The 14452-nt window shown below is 39.5% G+C and overlaps 1 protein-coding gene across 1 annotated transcript; it reads right to left on the bottom strand.

Moving 5' to 3' along the window:
* Positions 1–1343: 1343 nt before the first annotated feature.
* On the bottom strand, positions 1344–14083 carry unm_hu7912 (un-named hu7912). The gene is made up of 2 exons (XM_005729523.1): positions 13862–14083; positions 1344–6024 (listed from the first exon to the last, which is right to left on the bottom strand). Exon 2 carries the CDS (start codon positions 5970–5972, stop codon positions 2763–2765), a length of 3210 nt encoding a protein of 1069 aa, XP_005729580.1. The 5' UTR covers positions 5973–6024; positions 13862–14083; the 3' UTR covers positions 1344–2762.
* Positions 14084–14452: the final 369 nt, after the last annotated feature.

Raw genomic sequence — 14452 nt, 5'->3', positions numbered from 1 at the left:
TTCATAGTTCTGAATGTGCATTTTCCAAAACAAGTTGTGAATCAAACAACTACAGGTAACCAAAAGCTACCCAAAGAGCTGTAACTCATATGTCACAGAGGCTATTTAAAATAGTAATGTTAAGGATTTATACCTCCAACTTAACTGGACATGTACCATCAGTTGTTCAGAACCTCGTGAAGTATGTTTTACTCCCCACAGCCTGAGTACCATTGAATCCTAATATTTTTGTTTTTTTATACACACACCGAATGTCCTTTTATGAATGATGTATCAGTAGTGGTTTACTTGTTGCTGTTTTTTTATTATTATTTTATAATGCTGAGTCAGTGGAGCCTGCAGCTGAACTGTCAGTCCCTTCCCCAGTAGTGCTCCCCTGAATCTGCCCTCTCAAATCCATTATCTCCTAGTTTAACAGAACGTCAGGGCTGCTACCACAAGCGTCAGCATGAAATAAACTGAAATGCATTCAATTAATATGAGAGATCCCACCTGGAGGATGAACTCCTGATGTCTTGCTCTCTACCATCGACACTCCTTCACATTGCCATTTCCCCCAAGACCTGCAGATGTCACTGTCGAGATGCTCTTAACAGCATTATTTTATTGTTTTTTTTGTAAAGCACTTTGGTATGCCTAAGGCTTTTAATGTGCTCTATAAATAAAGGTTGTTGTTGTTGTTGTTGTTTTGATCAGAATGTACACTTTCCCAAAAAATAAGTGAAATTTTATTTTAATAAAACAAAACAAAATCTCTGGGGAATGTTTCCAGCACCTCGTTCAGTCTATGCCATGACTTATTAAGGCAAAAGGGGGTACAACCTAGTAATTAATAGGTCACTATTGTACCTAATGATGTGAATGAATGTATGCATATAGAATTTTTACCCATACTTAAAGTTTATCTGGTTGACATGTGCTTAACCATTGTAATTAATGATACCCGAGGCCTTTAAATGGTATTCAATTTCATACTTGCTCATATTCCATGTGTGAGCCACCACTGGACAAAAGAGTGATGAGTTTCCTACACTGCCTTTTGTACTGTATGTCATGTATGTGTATTAAGTATTAGTTTATCAGCACCAAAGCTGACTTAGATGTCACGTGACAAAGGTGAGAGCATCACCTTTTAAATTTAAAGTCATTTTATGAAAGTTTGACCTTACTTGACCTTGAAAGAGGTCAGAGGTCAAATGTGATATATTTTACTTTTTATAAGTTGCCAATACCAACTTTGTATTTCGACCAATACATGCATTGCTCCACAAGGTGGAGCTCTAATAATATAAAAAGGAGACAACATGACGAGAACTGTATTTATTTAATCTTGTGCCTTTATATAAAGTAGCCCATGAAGAAAAATTCAAAGCCATGAGGTCACTCATTTACTTCCATTTATTATAGATTCATATATATATTTATATATACGTGTGTTATAAACATCACAAAATAGAAACTTGAGGAAGGTCTTGCACAAAGATATAATCAAGTAAAAGGGCAACCTTAGATTAGTCAACAATGGCATTGGAAGCAGGCTTATCATCTGGGGTCAGTGCTGCAGAGCTGTTAGGAACATTCTTATCTCGTAATTTGTGTAAGTGCAAATAGTCTTTGCAGCTCTTGGCTCAAAGGAATTATTAAGTGTTTATAATAAAATAGGATTTTACAATATAGATGTTAAGGTTGCTCTTTTATTGCATATGATTTAATTAGGAACATACTGTGGTATTAGTTACAATAAGGTCTCAAGTTCATGATGTTCAAATGATCTAATATTCAATATATATACCTCTTACATTTCTATGCATCAAATGGTATCTTGTTAACATAATAAATTTAATCATAAGCAATATCAATATTAAAATACCTTAAATATAAATAACATGCTTTGAGCAAAATAATTATTCATTTACACTGGTAGTTTAAACAACCTAATTCTATAGCTCTAAACCCTTTAGAAATAGCTAACCCTATACATTGCTTTGTGTCAAATGCTTTTTTTTTGTTTTCGACTGAAGGCCACTTTCAAACAAAGCAATTTATACAAGAATGACATCAAGTCTTTTCACAAGATGAAATAAGTTCCAACTAAATCGTGAATGGAGTGGGAAAACAACCGGCGGTCTGATTGTACTCCTTTATCTATGAAACAATGACTAATATAATTTTTTAAAAAAACCACACATCTACAGCATATCAAGGAAATAATACTTAAATACTAATAAACAACAGTTGTAATCTTACAACCACTGTAACAAGATATAAATATATGATTTAGCATTTGTTGGAGAAATTAATAGTGGATGACTGTTACAATATGAAACCTGGCTTTGCACACTATTATGTGTAGGCAATGAAATGTGCACTTAATAAATACTGTGTGCTTCATAAATTGTCTGCAGAGACTGCACAATCATACATGTTCACATCTTAAACACCTGGATAACTGGAGAGCTTGCCTAGTCTACATGCAGGCTATTAACTGTTTAACTGTTCTGTGGGCAACGGGATCAAAACAAGCCAAAAACAACATGTCACAAGTGTGTGTGTTTATGCGTGTGAGTTTTGTGTATCTGTGGCAACAGACAGAAGTGAGAGATAGATAGATGATAGAGAGAGAGAGCGAGAGAGAGAGAGCGGCTGGTCACATACTGTATATACATCTATTTCCAAATCAATATTTAGTTTGCTAAATCACACAATTTATTTCCAGTATATACATTTAGCTGACATCATTATCGTTACTAATTAGTGCTATGCTATATGATATCATCCAAGAGATGGGGGGTGCCCACCCAGTCTAATGTTCTTGGCTCGGATGCTGCCATGATCATGCACATAAACTGTTTCCCTGTTCTCTTATCTATTGGGTATATAGTAGTAGGAGTAAACCTTTTGTTGCTTTCCACAAACTCACACAGCTGATTATAGATTTTGGGGTACTCATGGCGAAGGAAAACTCCTCTGGTCCTGAGCTCGCGCTGGATATTGACAAAGCAGACCTCTCGAGCTTTTCTTCCCTCCTCCCCCTCCTTGTCAATGTCTGGTGTGCCCGGAGGGGGAGTGAGGATGAGCGTTTCCATTTCGCTATCCTTCTTGAGTACCTTTTTGTCAGGGCTTGAGGAGGCTAAGGACACCTTTGCATATTTTCGAACTGTTGGTGTTTGGACCCTTGGCGAAGGTCTGTTAGGCACTAGTTCACCAACAGCGATGGATACATTCAAAAGGAAACATTCATTGGGGTCATACTCATGACCTGCTTGCTGCAGTTCCTTGCAGTACTCTCCTAGGTTGTCCTTGAAGCCATCCAGCTCTCTGAGAGATAAGTATGTGGGAGACATGAGGAGGCTCTCAAGCCCAACTTGCAGGAAGTTGTCAGCTGTCTCTGGATTAGCAAAACCCAGAAAGAGGACGCCTCTGCCTCTGGAGAGATAGCCAGCTTTAGCAACTCGTGAGAAGGCTTTGTGGATCTCTGTATTCTCTCTGCAAAACTTAAGAGTGTGTCGACACACACTACTGACACGACCATACAGGCACGTCTCTTTGTGGATCTCCCAGTCGTCCCGGCGACAATTTCGTGAGCAGTAGAAGGTGTAGCAACTGTGACAAGACTTGAAATACAGGCAGGCGTTGAACATATTCTCAATCCGGCTGCATTTCTTATTAGCACACACCATAGTGTCATCTTCATCAGTGCTGTGGTCTGGAGAGCACTCTTCTGCACTTCTTTGTAAAGCATCACACCCACTATCGGGGTCTTTGATGGTGTCGGGGCTGGATTTGGAGGAGGGGAGCTGGGTGTTCAGACATCCTAAGTTCTCGTGCCCGGGCAAACCCCTGTCTTTCTCATCATCTTCAGTGATTAGCTGTTTTAGCTGGTCTAAAAGGTCTTCACTGGACTTTCTGCTAGTTGGTGGTTTGTAGTCAACGACCAAATCAGCTAAGAGTTCATCCAGCTGCTCTAGGCTCTGCTGCAGGGAGAAGTTGTTATGTTTCCTATCTTTGGTAATGTCTGTTGCATTAGATGGCTGCTTCGGATGAGCTTCTCTGGGAGATGGTGCTTTTTCATCATCCAGTGTATCCCAGCTAACAGAGTGGACATCACGTCGCCGGCTGTTGCCTGCACATAGGTCATTGTCAGTTATGGTGATCTCTGGAGTTACAAACCAATGTCCACTCTTGCTATTCTTCCACGAATTGCTTGAACCCCTCTCTAGAGAGTTTTCAGACAGTGACAGGGCAGCGTAGCGTCTCGGTGAACTTGATAGGTTAAGAATGACAGGTTGAGATGTAACATCAGAGGATGTGCCGTTCCTTGCTTGGTAAAACAAATTTTCATAACTTCGTCCACGTGGCACTGACTGGTCTCTGTCATGACGTGGATAGAGAATATTGTCCCAAGACTTTGAATGGTTTTTGATTTCTGCTCCAAGGCGACTTGTCTCTGTACAGCTATTGGGAAACCACGGGGGTATGCTGGAGTCTTGTCTTACTCTTGGTGGCGTGTGCTGAGAGGACTGATTAGAGTAACCAGATATGCTTGAGCGATACCAGTCATCTGAAAAGGCCTGAGACATTCGAGGGCGTCGACGACCCTCTGTATGGTATGGCCTTGATGAAAAGTAGTGCTCCATAGGAGAGTTAAATGGTTTGGAGTAAACAAACCTTGAGTTATTCATATGATACGGATTGAAGCGGTTGTCCTCACCATAGTAAGATCTAGACAGTGGAGTTTGAGAAAAGTATGAACTTGCCTCACTTGTGGAGTAAGGCCTGCCGTATACAGAATGTGCAGGCTCTCTGGGAAAGTTGTCTGCGTAATACGACCTGACAGGAAGGGTGTGAACCCATCGAGTCCTTGGATCGTACTGACTGGTCACTGTACTACCATGACTGGTTAGACTGGACCGATCATCCTGAAAGTAAGCTCTAGAGTAGGGATGCACTGGATAACGGACTGCATCCTCGGTATAGAAAAACTTGGTTGGTATGTTAGGATTTGAGTAAGCTCTTTGTTCTTGAGTCAGATATGGTGCTGTTGGTGATGGCATTCTGTGCATGTCTAGATGCTGGTAAGAGATAGGAGACATACTGGTAGTGTAATGGTACCCCTGTCTAAAATCTCCACTATAGCACTCACTTGGAGTAGGCGTTGGTGAGGAGACCATCTGTCGAGGCACATACAAACCTCTGCTGCTACTGGCCTGAGAGTATCTCTGCCAAAGGTGGTCAGGACGCACACTGGGAACCTGCCTTGATGTGTGCTGCAGTACAGCAGCATCTGGCTTGATGTCCACACGGCACCTAACATGAGGGGTTACAGCAGGTTTATCTGACTTGTCCTCCTCAAAACAGTCTGATACATAGAGGGGGGCATGAGGCTGCAGTTTGATAGGATGCACCTCATTCAAAAAAGGCCTGTTTGATGAGTAGGAATCTCGCACTGTTTCAGAAGTCCTCAAGGTATCTGATGCAGCCTGAGGTGCATCCCTCCCCTTCCTGGTCCCTGGGGGAGACACTGAAATGGGTACAGGAGTGAGAGTAGCCTTAATCCTGGGAGCACTTTTAGACCTGGATCTCTTTTTTGAATCTGACCACGTAAGATTGCTGGTTTTGTCTTGGGTGCTGTGCTGCTGAAACTGCCTGGTGTTAAACAGATCTGGAGATGAAAAGCGCAGATGTCCCGGTTGATCCAATCCATTCCACCCAAGATCTTTATTTAATGTCTGATGCTCGGGCCTTTTGTAAGGATACTCCATCGAGGAAGAGAGGGTCTGTGGGTCATCCAGTGACTCAATGAAGTCAAAACTACGGCAGTGTCTTTTGTTGATGATTTCTGATTTATCAATCATTTTCAAGTCACATTGCTGGTTGGAGTGTAGAGAAATGGAGGGGTCAGTGATGGGATTTAGATTTATGTCCTGATACAGAGTTGATGCCAGTATATCAGGGGGATGTGTCCGAGTCATCTTAAAGAAACTTCAATGATCTCCATTCAGTGTGATTCAAGATCAACACAGCCTGGGGAAAGAAAAGAGATGGAGCATAATCAGCGTTATTGTTTTCTCTGCCATAGGAAGGCTTACGCACCCATGTTGGCGGTTGCTGGTCTCAACCCATCCAAAAGTGTGCTTTGCCAAACCAATCAAAAGTTTATTATAAAAAGAAAAAACAAACTTTTTTAGCCAATGACAAAATACAACTGTTTCTAACTTCTGATTGGATGGACAGCCTACAGCCCACCTCAAAAGTTGCCCACTACCCGCTTCCTTTTCTCATCTGATCTCATATAATGGGAAATAAATGAAAATGTAATAACTAAAGAAGAGATGTTGTGACTTTTAATATTGCATAATTTGCTTCCAAGAGGACACTCTGCAACTTACCTGATGGCAACATGTTTGGAACACCACAAAAACAACAATCAGCTGATCCAAGCAGAGTCGGGCAGAGTGTAAACAACTAATCCATGCCTTGCTGTGACATTAAAACGAGGTCATTTTTAAACTGCAATGTCATATTATCTTAGTAAGACCTTATAAATAACTACACATAAAAATGCTAGTGAAATCTGTTGATGTTTTGTGGGTCTGAAAGGACAAAAACATTTCCTTTCAGATTTTTAAATCCTCAAATATCAGAATTGGTCTTAAAAATCCCTCAGTCAGGCTCTATTTAGAAAAACAAAGGTTGACTTCGGTTAGCATTGCTGCTATACCAAATGTGCCGACAGTGTCAACGCCAAGAATGATGAGAACAGACCACTCATGAATTGAGACTTTTTAAGTGTCTTCAACATATTACAGTACTGTTCTAGAAACAGTGTATAGTATATTGTATTGGTGCCACAAAGTTAGGAAGAATCAGTCCACAAAATCTGGATCCATTCTTCCAAACTTTGTCACAAGAGAAGATTATTTAGGTTATTTAATGCTTTAATTGTGGAGTTGTATGTTTTAAATCGTTATTATTTCTTTTATGGTGACATTAAAATGTTATGTACTCTACGTGTTTGACTAAAGAATGAGCCTATATGACTAAAAGTAAATAAAGGCTCCCACCTATGCAAAAATAATGAATAATCATAATTCTAGGGCATACCATCAAACTGCTAGCTTGATATAGTAGGTTTTCAACTAGCTGAGAAGTTGGCAAGTAATGCACTAGCTTCTAACAACGGAAAGTTTGTTTATTCTCAACTTGCACATTTTCACTCTCTTTCTGTGTAAACCATGTTGGAAAAGTAAAGGTCAACATGCTGAGCTTCAGGAGTCAGGAGCAACCCCATAGCTAACAGCAGTGTAGTTTACAAAGCTCTTATTTAATACTGTTAATGTAGTTATCAAATGCCAATATCTCACTGAGGGCTAATGAAGGTGAACTGCCTTACACTCCCACTTGTGGCCTACTGCACGTGATGCCTTCTTGCCCCACAGTGGCTCCACTTTACCATTAAAGGCTTGCAGCATGCTGCCTTCTGCTGCAGCTAATTAAGAAGGCAGTTTTGAGGGACAAGCCCTATTTTTTAAGACTGAACAAGTGTCTCTGAGAGCAGAATTATCCCTCAGAATATGCACTATGCAAATACATTTCACCAGTCCCAGGGGCAATATATAACAGAAGCAGAGCAGGCTCTGATTACCTGCAACAATGATACTGTTAGTCTTAGAGTCCAGAGTCCAGAGCATGAATAATTAGCATCACGCGATTTTTAGGTTCCCAGACTACGATCCAGCTTCCACATCCACTGATGACCACGGATAAATTTACTAAAATATAACCATCTATGTCGTTCCTCTTACACACTAAAGCATAGTCAATACAACAAACAGTTTAGAGAGCACTACAAAGATGTCACTTTTCTACCTACTCAGATCTGCCTCAGACTTTAATTTGCCTTCATCCCACTCATTTTGTTATTTCCAAAATAGACATTGCGCATTCTCACTTTCCCCTTGTTATCCTGCCCACTAACTGGAAATGGGCTGACCTTCCTAAAATTCTGCGTTACTCATATCAAGGGTAGATATGAACTCGTGACTCTTGATGTTAATAATGCTGCCAAAATTAGAACTGCTGAGGAGCATGAGTTCAGGGCAGATTTTACAGATGATGTGAGAAATGACACTGGGCACAGAATAAACCCAAGTACACCTCACAAAGGGTTTCAACTTATATATATATATTATATTATATATATTATATATATGTTTATAATGCATATAGTTTGCTTTTCAAAACCTTGATTTATCCAAATATCACAGATCAATGTGAAAGATGAGATTATTCTTTTTTGTAATTTTAATTATACATATATATATATAAACTTCACAAACTCTGTAATCATAGTTTAGTTGTTGGCGATGCATATAAGAATGAACCCTTTAATAGTTACATTTCAGGTCTCTAATATTAGCTATATAAACCTTTACTTGGTGTAGTATTTTATATTTTATATAGAAATCTTGTTGTAACTTACAGATGTTATATCTTTTCTAAAAATGGAAAAGCCACAATTTCAACTTTGGTAATATTTTTCCATAAATGGAATTCTTTCATAAACTATTTCATCTTCTTTGATTTCTTTCAGTTGCATCTTACTCAAATTCCTTCATGTTTATGAATGTAAAGAATCATTTTTTTGAGTGAACCATAACCCCTAATCATCCTCCTCCCCATCACTATAAAAAGCCAAAATTCAGAATTGTTATTATTTGTCCCAACCTCATTGAGCTTGTATTTTTAGAAAAACGAGGAAAAAACATCACGTTTATGAATAGTGCAATCAGCTGAATATCTCAAGTTTTAAATTAAAAAAAACTTCAGATACCGATGTGTAACTGTGGTAACTGCATATGTGTAGACGTTAGCTCTGAAGGCTTGGGAGTAGTGATGCTGAATGCCATAACATTTAAAATCTGCCAGTAGCTCCAATCTCGCCAAGAAAACGGCAAACTGGTCCAAGAAACAAAAAAAATCCAAATTGCTGTAAATATGTGAATTTCTGTCAGAGCCTGCAATCTCTGGGCCTCCATGAAATAATTAGGAATTAGTTCAGTTTAAAAACAGACCACTCAACTCAGTCAACGGTTCAGAGGAGAGGTTTACAAGTCACTTTTATATGTAAACTGATTTTTTACATGACTATACATTTAGAAGGGTAACCTAAGGAGCTTGGAAAGAAAGGTAACTGGACTCCTTTAAGTTTCTCAAAAACTTTTCACCTCTCATCCGAGAAGCTTATTCAGTTCTAAGACTAAATGGTGGAGAGTCCCGGGTATTTAAGCCCTCGTGGGAGTCGTGGCAGACAGCAACTGTCTGGCACATACAATCCAGTTTTGAGATCCCTTCCCGCCTTAACGCCCATTTGATCTTAGAACTGAAGAAGCTTCTTGGAGGAGAGGTGAAACATCTTTAAGAAACTTAAAGAAGTCCATTCCAAGGTCCTTAGATCAGTGTTTCCCAACCTTTTGGAGCCACGGCACATTTTTCACATTAGAGAAATCACGCGGCACTACACCAAACAACAAGGTCACAAAAAGCAGATTGATCATTTTTCCCTGCGCACCAGGTATAGAGGAATTGGCTTGGTTTGTCCCCAGCACTACTCATGCAAGGGCTTTCATCTGGGTTGGAATTTTCTCCAGGACGCAGGTCAGATAGACTACTTTTTCTTTCCAAATATTTATCTATTAATATTACGCGCTGTGTCATCTCACAGCATGACTATTATTAGAGAGGGTAGTTGTACTGCCCTCTATTGGAAGAGAATGTAATTGTTCTGCACGTTACGCCGATCGCTTAGAGTACTAATCAGGTGGAACCAGGTAATGTTCCACCATCTTCCACCTAATCATTTCTCACGGCATACCTATGTGCCAAAGCACAGTAGTTGGAAAACACTGCCTTAGATTACCATGACCTGGACTGAACCTACACAGACATTTTAAAAGGCTACGAAATCTAAAATGTGTTCATCTACTGGAATTATAATCATCATTTTCAGTAATTTGTAATAGCTTAGTAGTTGTATTTTTCATTTTATAGAATATATTATTTGTTTCCTATACATAGAAAATGTTTTGGTGTTGTTGTCCAAGTCATGGTAAAAGAACTACTGTATATCTAACTGTATATCATTCTTTTAGGGCATTGTATGAATATTAAAAAGATGAACTTTAGATGCAAGCTACAGCTGACAGATGCGGTTCCTAGCATGGTACTAAACGAAAAGGTCCTGCTGAATGAGTGGGTTGCATTCATAATACAAGCAATTTAATCACACCAAACAGACCTCGAGGTTTGTTTAAGCCTTAAAGGGATTTTCTTAGTTTAAATATATGGGTGGCTCCATGCGTGCAAATCGTCTTCAGTCAGAAACTCTGGAGAAGACTTATATCCTCTGCTGGCTAAGAACTCTACCTCCAGCTCAGTCTGGCGGCTGCTGTTGCCCTCACAGCCCCTCATCAGACTGCAGATGCTGAGAGAGTGTTATCAGCACTAATGTTGAATTACAGTTTGACAGATGAATGAAGCTATAACATCTATAATATAAACCCTGTGGTGGTCTGGTCTATTTGACAGTCTGTTAAGCTGAGAAATAAACAATCCTTTCCCAGAATGAAGAATTCCTTTAAAATCTGTTTTATTTTTACTTGACGAAATCTTCACATACATTTTTAAATAAATCTAGGAATTCCCTCCCTTTCTCCTTCATGTTTTTTTTTTCATTTTCAAACGAGTTGAAGTAAACAATAATTTTAAAAGGTAAGTCTGTTTATGTGTTTTATTTGTGCAAATTAAGATAATCCAGATTAAATGTCCTTTGAAATGTTAATTGTAAAGGACAAAATGCTAAATTAGCAAACTGAGTTTCTTACTATACTGCATTTTAGATATTTTAAATACTTAAAATGTTTATATATTTTCCAAGTAAATCTAAGGAATTAGGGCTGTTCGATATAACCATATATATCGGATGACGATATAAAAACGTCTATCGTTTCATTTTATGCTATCGTTTGTTTCGTGGTGTCGCAAAATAAACTGTTTACGGCAATATTTTTTCACGGTTTTGATGGTCACTGTAGTGGCTATATTAATTTCTTAAAGTTCTCTCTTTCTCTTATTTTTAATATAACTACACTACGGACGGACAAGCGCCTGTTTTACGACAACGACGGTAACACCATCGCGTGTCCGCTTGTTTATTTTCCACATAAACCTTTCACAATAAAGCTCAAGATCCTGTTGAGACTTTTCAAAATAAACTGAACCACGTGAAAGAGTATGCAGAGTGTTTACGGATGAGAAGAAAAAAATAAGAGCCGTCAGGTGCTAAAAAATAAACCTTAGACTCAAACGTTAGAACAGGCTTTCCCCCGCAACACTTCACGCAAGTCGAGCTGCCCGAGATTCACAGAGTTTACAGAAAATTTTTAATTTTTGTGATTTATATCGTTATCGGACGATAGATGTCTTATATTGGGATATGAGATTTTGGTCATATCGCACAGCCCTATAAGGAACTACTTCCAATATGTGTAAGGGTGAGTAGATATAAATGTAACATAAGCTTAAAAGACTAACCCAATTAGAAAATTTCAGGCCAACAGCCACAACTTAAAGCTCACTGATTACTAAGATTACTGAAATATAAATGAAATACAGCAATGTACATGCTTATGTCGCCTTTCTATAGCAAGTATTACGTTAGCATAACTATGTAAACAAAGCTGCTCTGAATATTTTCCAATAAATAACAGACAACTTTGGCGAATCTCTGATTAAAGAACAACCAAAACATTTTGTTGTTTTTGTTTATTTGGGGTTTTTTTAAGGCCTCTGGAGAATATTATGGACAAAATGTTCCAACAATGGGTTTTTATGTGTCACACACACACACGGGCTTTCTTGTTGGCACTCACCCACAAGCCAACCCTGAGTTACCATCTGTTCATCATGACGAGAGAGGCCTGACCAGCCATCTCTGTCATGTCTCCACAACACACCTAAATATCACGTCTGTTCACAACAAACCCCGACACACACACGCGAACGCATACACCGTTATTCACTGATTTTCATGGTTTGTTACGTTCATTGTCACATTGTAAAGCACAAATATGAATATTTTTCTACTTTTAATATGCAGGAATAGCTATAGTTATATATACTAATTAAAATAGGGTTTCTCACATTTACAGACAGGAAAATCCAGTGATTAACAGACAACAACAATCAATCACAGACATTTAGGGGTTTAGTTAAATATTTCATTATGTTTGACCATATGAAGCCATTTGTAGTAAAAACTACTGCACCTAGTGTGACTACTATAACAGTAAAACATGTTTTGTAATGTTGAGAAAAGCTTTGTTCTTCTTTACATAGCAGGTTAGATAGTACCACGCAATCTCTTCCGGCATGACTGGGACCACTGTCTTGAATGCTGAATGTCAGTGTAACACAACTGCGATTGTCAGACTAGCTCTTGTTTTAATTTATTACAAATAAATTACCAATGTCCTATTAATGATAAATCTAGAAATTATTTTTTCCTATTTAGTGCCACTAAATAGGACAGAATGTTGAACCTAGCTTCCAATCTTTCTATCCTTAAAAATCTAAATAAATACTTTTAAGGAGGGGCTTGCAAAAACTAAGGCCTTGTTGAGCTCTAGTTTTATTATTATAGCAATGTTATTATCATTATTATTAACATTTAGTGAGCATTCCAATGCCCAAATTTGACTCAAACAAGGACACAGCTTTAATCCTTTAATGGATATGGATGAACAGTGCTCATCAAATTATGTCGTTTCCCGATATTGGTAAAACAGCCTTACAAAACTGATCCCCAAAGTAATGCTAGAGCATTCAACTGCACAGGAGACGCAAAAGAAAATTAAAAAGAAAAATATTGCTGTATATAATTTTGAAGGTTGACAGTAACTTTAGGCCTCTCGCTGACACATCTGTTAACCAGAATATTGCTTCCAAATCGCACTGATCCAGGAGGAAAGAGGGAAGATTTGTGTTTTGGAATTTCAGGATGGGACAGGACATCTTGACTCAGTGAATCCACAAATTCCTTCCTCTGTCTTCACGGTCTAAGCTTTCTCCTTAATAGAGAGACTCCACTTTAGCACAAGTAGAAAAACCACATGCCACATACTGTCTCCATGGCTACGGCACACAGCAAAGAATCCATTAAATGCTCCTGCAGTTGCACACTGAGAGCAAAATCTCAGCCTGAGGAGAAAAAAACATCAACTGATAATCGATGCAAACATGCGTGTGAGCAGATCGACCTGTGCTACTTGATTTTAAAGGATGTAACAGTAATTTTACATAACAGCCTATTCATAGAGCCAAAGGCTGTACTGTATGGTATTAGGCTTTACGTTTCTTATATAAAGCTAAATGTTCTGTATGCAGTCCAGAATTAATCTGAGATCAAATCCATTTGTTTGCCATATTAAAGAGTAACAAAAAGCAACTTTAAAGACTGCATTCTTTCCTTTTCTATCACAATCGTGCTGCAGATTTTCCTGAAACCTCCCGCGCCCAAACCCAAAGCAAGACGCATTGAGCCTCGAAGCCTTACCAAACATTTGCTCTGATACACTCGGGCAAATCTTTTTATTTTGGTGCGGCACGGACGGCCCTCCATCCTTTGTGGCTGACCTAACGCCTTTGAGTCCGGAATGACATCATTAAAAAGAAATAAAACATAAATACTGAAGCAGCCACGGGGTTCAAATCAGGACGGAGCCCACGGAGAAGGCTAAAGAGGGGGAGTTCGAACAAGTTTGTTGCGGTAAATGTTTCGAGAGTAAACGACGGGCCTTCTTACCGTCTCGCCAGTGAGTACATGGCATGCGGTGGACATGGCGAAGCGGCAGCCTTGCTCTCCGTGTGGGTACGGCGTTAGCCCCGCTGCACCTGCTGTGCGCCTGCCGGAGCCCGACACCTGTCCTTCATGCCCATTTCACATGTTGTGCGCTTCACCCCGCGATGCTTCTGTGTGTATGTGCGTTTGCCAGTGATGGAGGAGGTGGTGTGTCTGAGCCTGCGCTTGTGCGCGTGCCTCTGGGGGCGTGGTTGTGCGTGTTTTTGTGAGGAAGGGAGGGGTGGTGCTGAGGGAGCTGGGGGCATGTGGCCGTTCGAGCCTCGGAGCAGCACCGCGGTGTCGCTGCGTATCTGAGTCCCTTAAAGGCCTTTGCAGGGGCATTTCCGGGGGTTTCTGCGCTCTGCAGTCACTGATGCTCATCGTGGAGGGAAAGCAGAGATGACAGCTACATTTGTACAGTTTTCAGACGTAGTTTAAGATCAACTTGGATTTCCCGTGGTTCTTGACGTAACTTCTGTTGCTCCTCTCATATTGATGGTCATGAGGTAGAGAAAAAATAGTCCTGTAATTGGGACAACTGACTTTTTTATTTCT

This window comes from Pundamilia nyererei, unplaced genomic scaffold (genome assembly GCF_000239375.1).
Source record: "Pundamilia nyererei isolate P.nyererei 1_Seehausen unplaced genomic scaffold, PunNye1.0 scaffold00033, whole genome shotgun sequence".
Lineage (NCBI taxonomy): Eukaryota > Metazoa > Chordata > Actinopteri > Cichliformes > Cichlidae > Pundamilia > Pundamilia nyererei.
The sequence above is the reverse complement of the archived record's forward strand: the minus strand, read 5'-3'. Positions and strand labels throughout refer to the sequence as shown.

What these genes read in the sequence shown, in the direction of transcription:
- unm_hu7912 (XM_005729523.1), bottom strand. Translation starts at nt 5,972, where the DNA reads ATGACTCGGACACATCCCCCTGATATACTGGCATCAACTCTGTATCAG.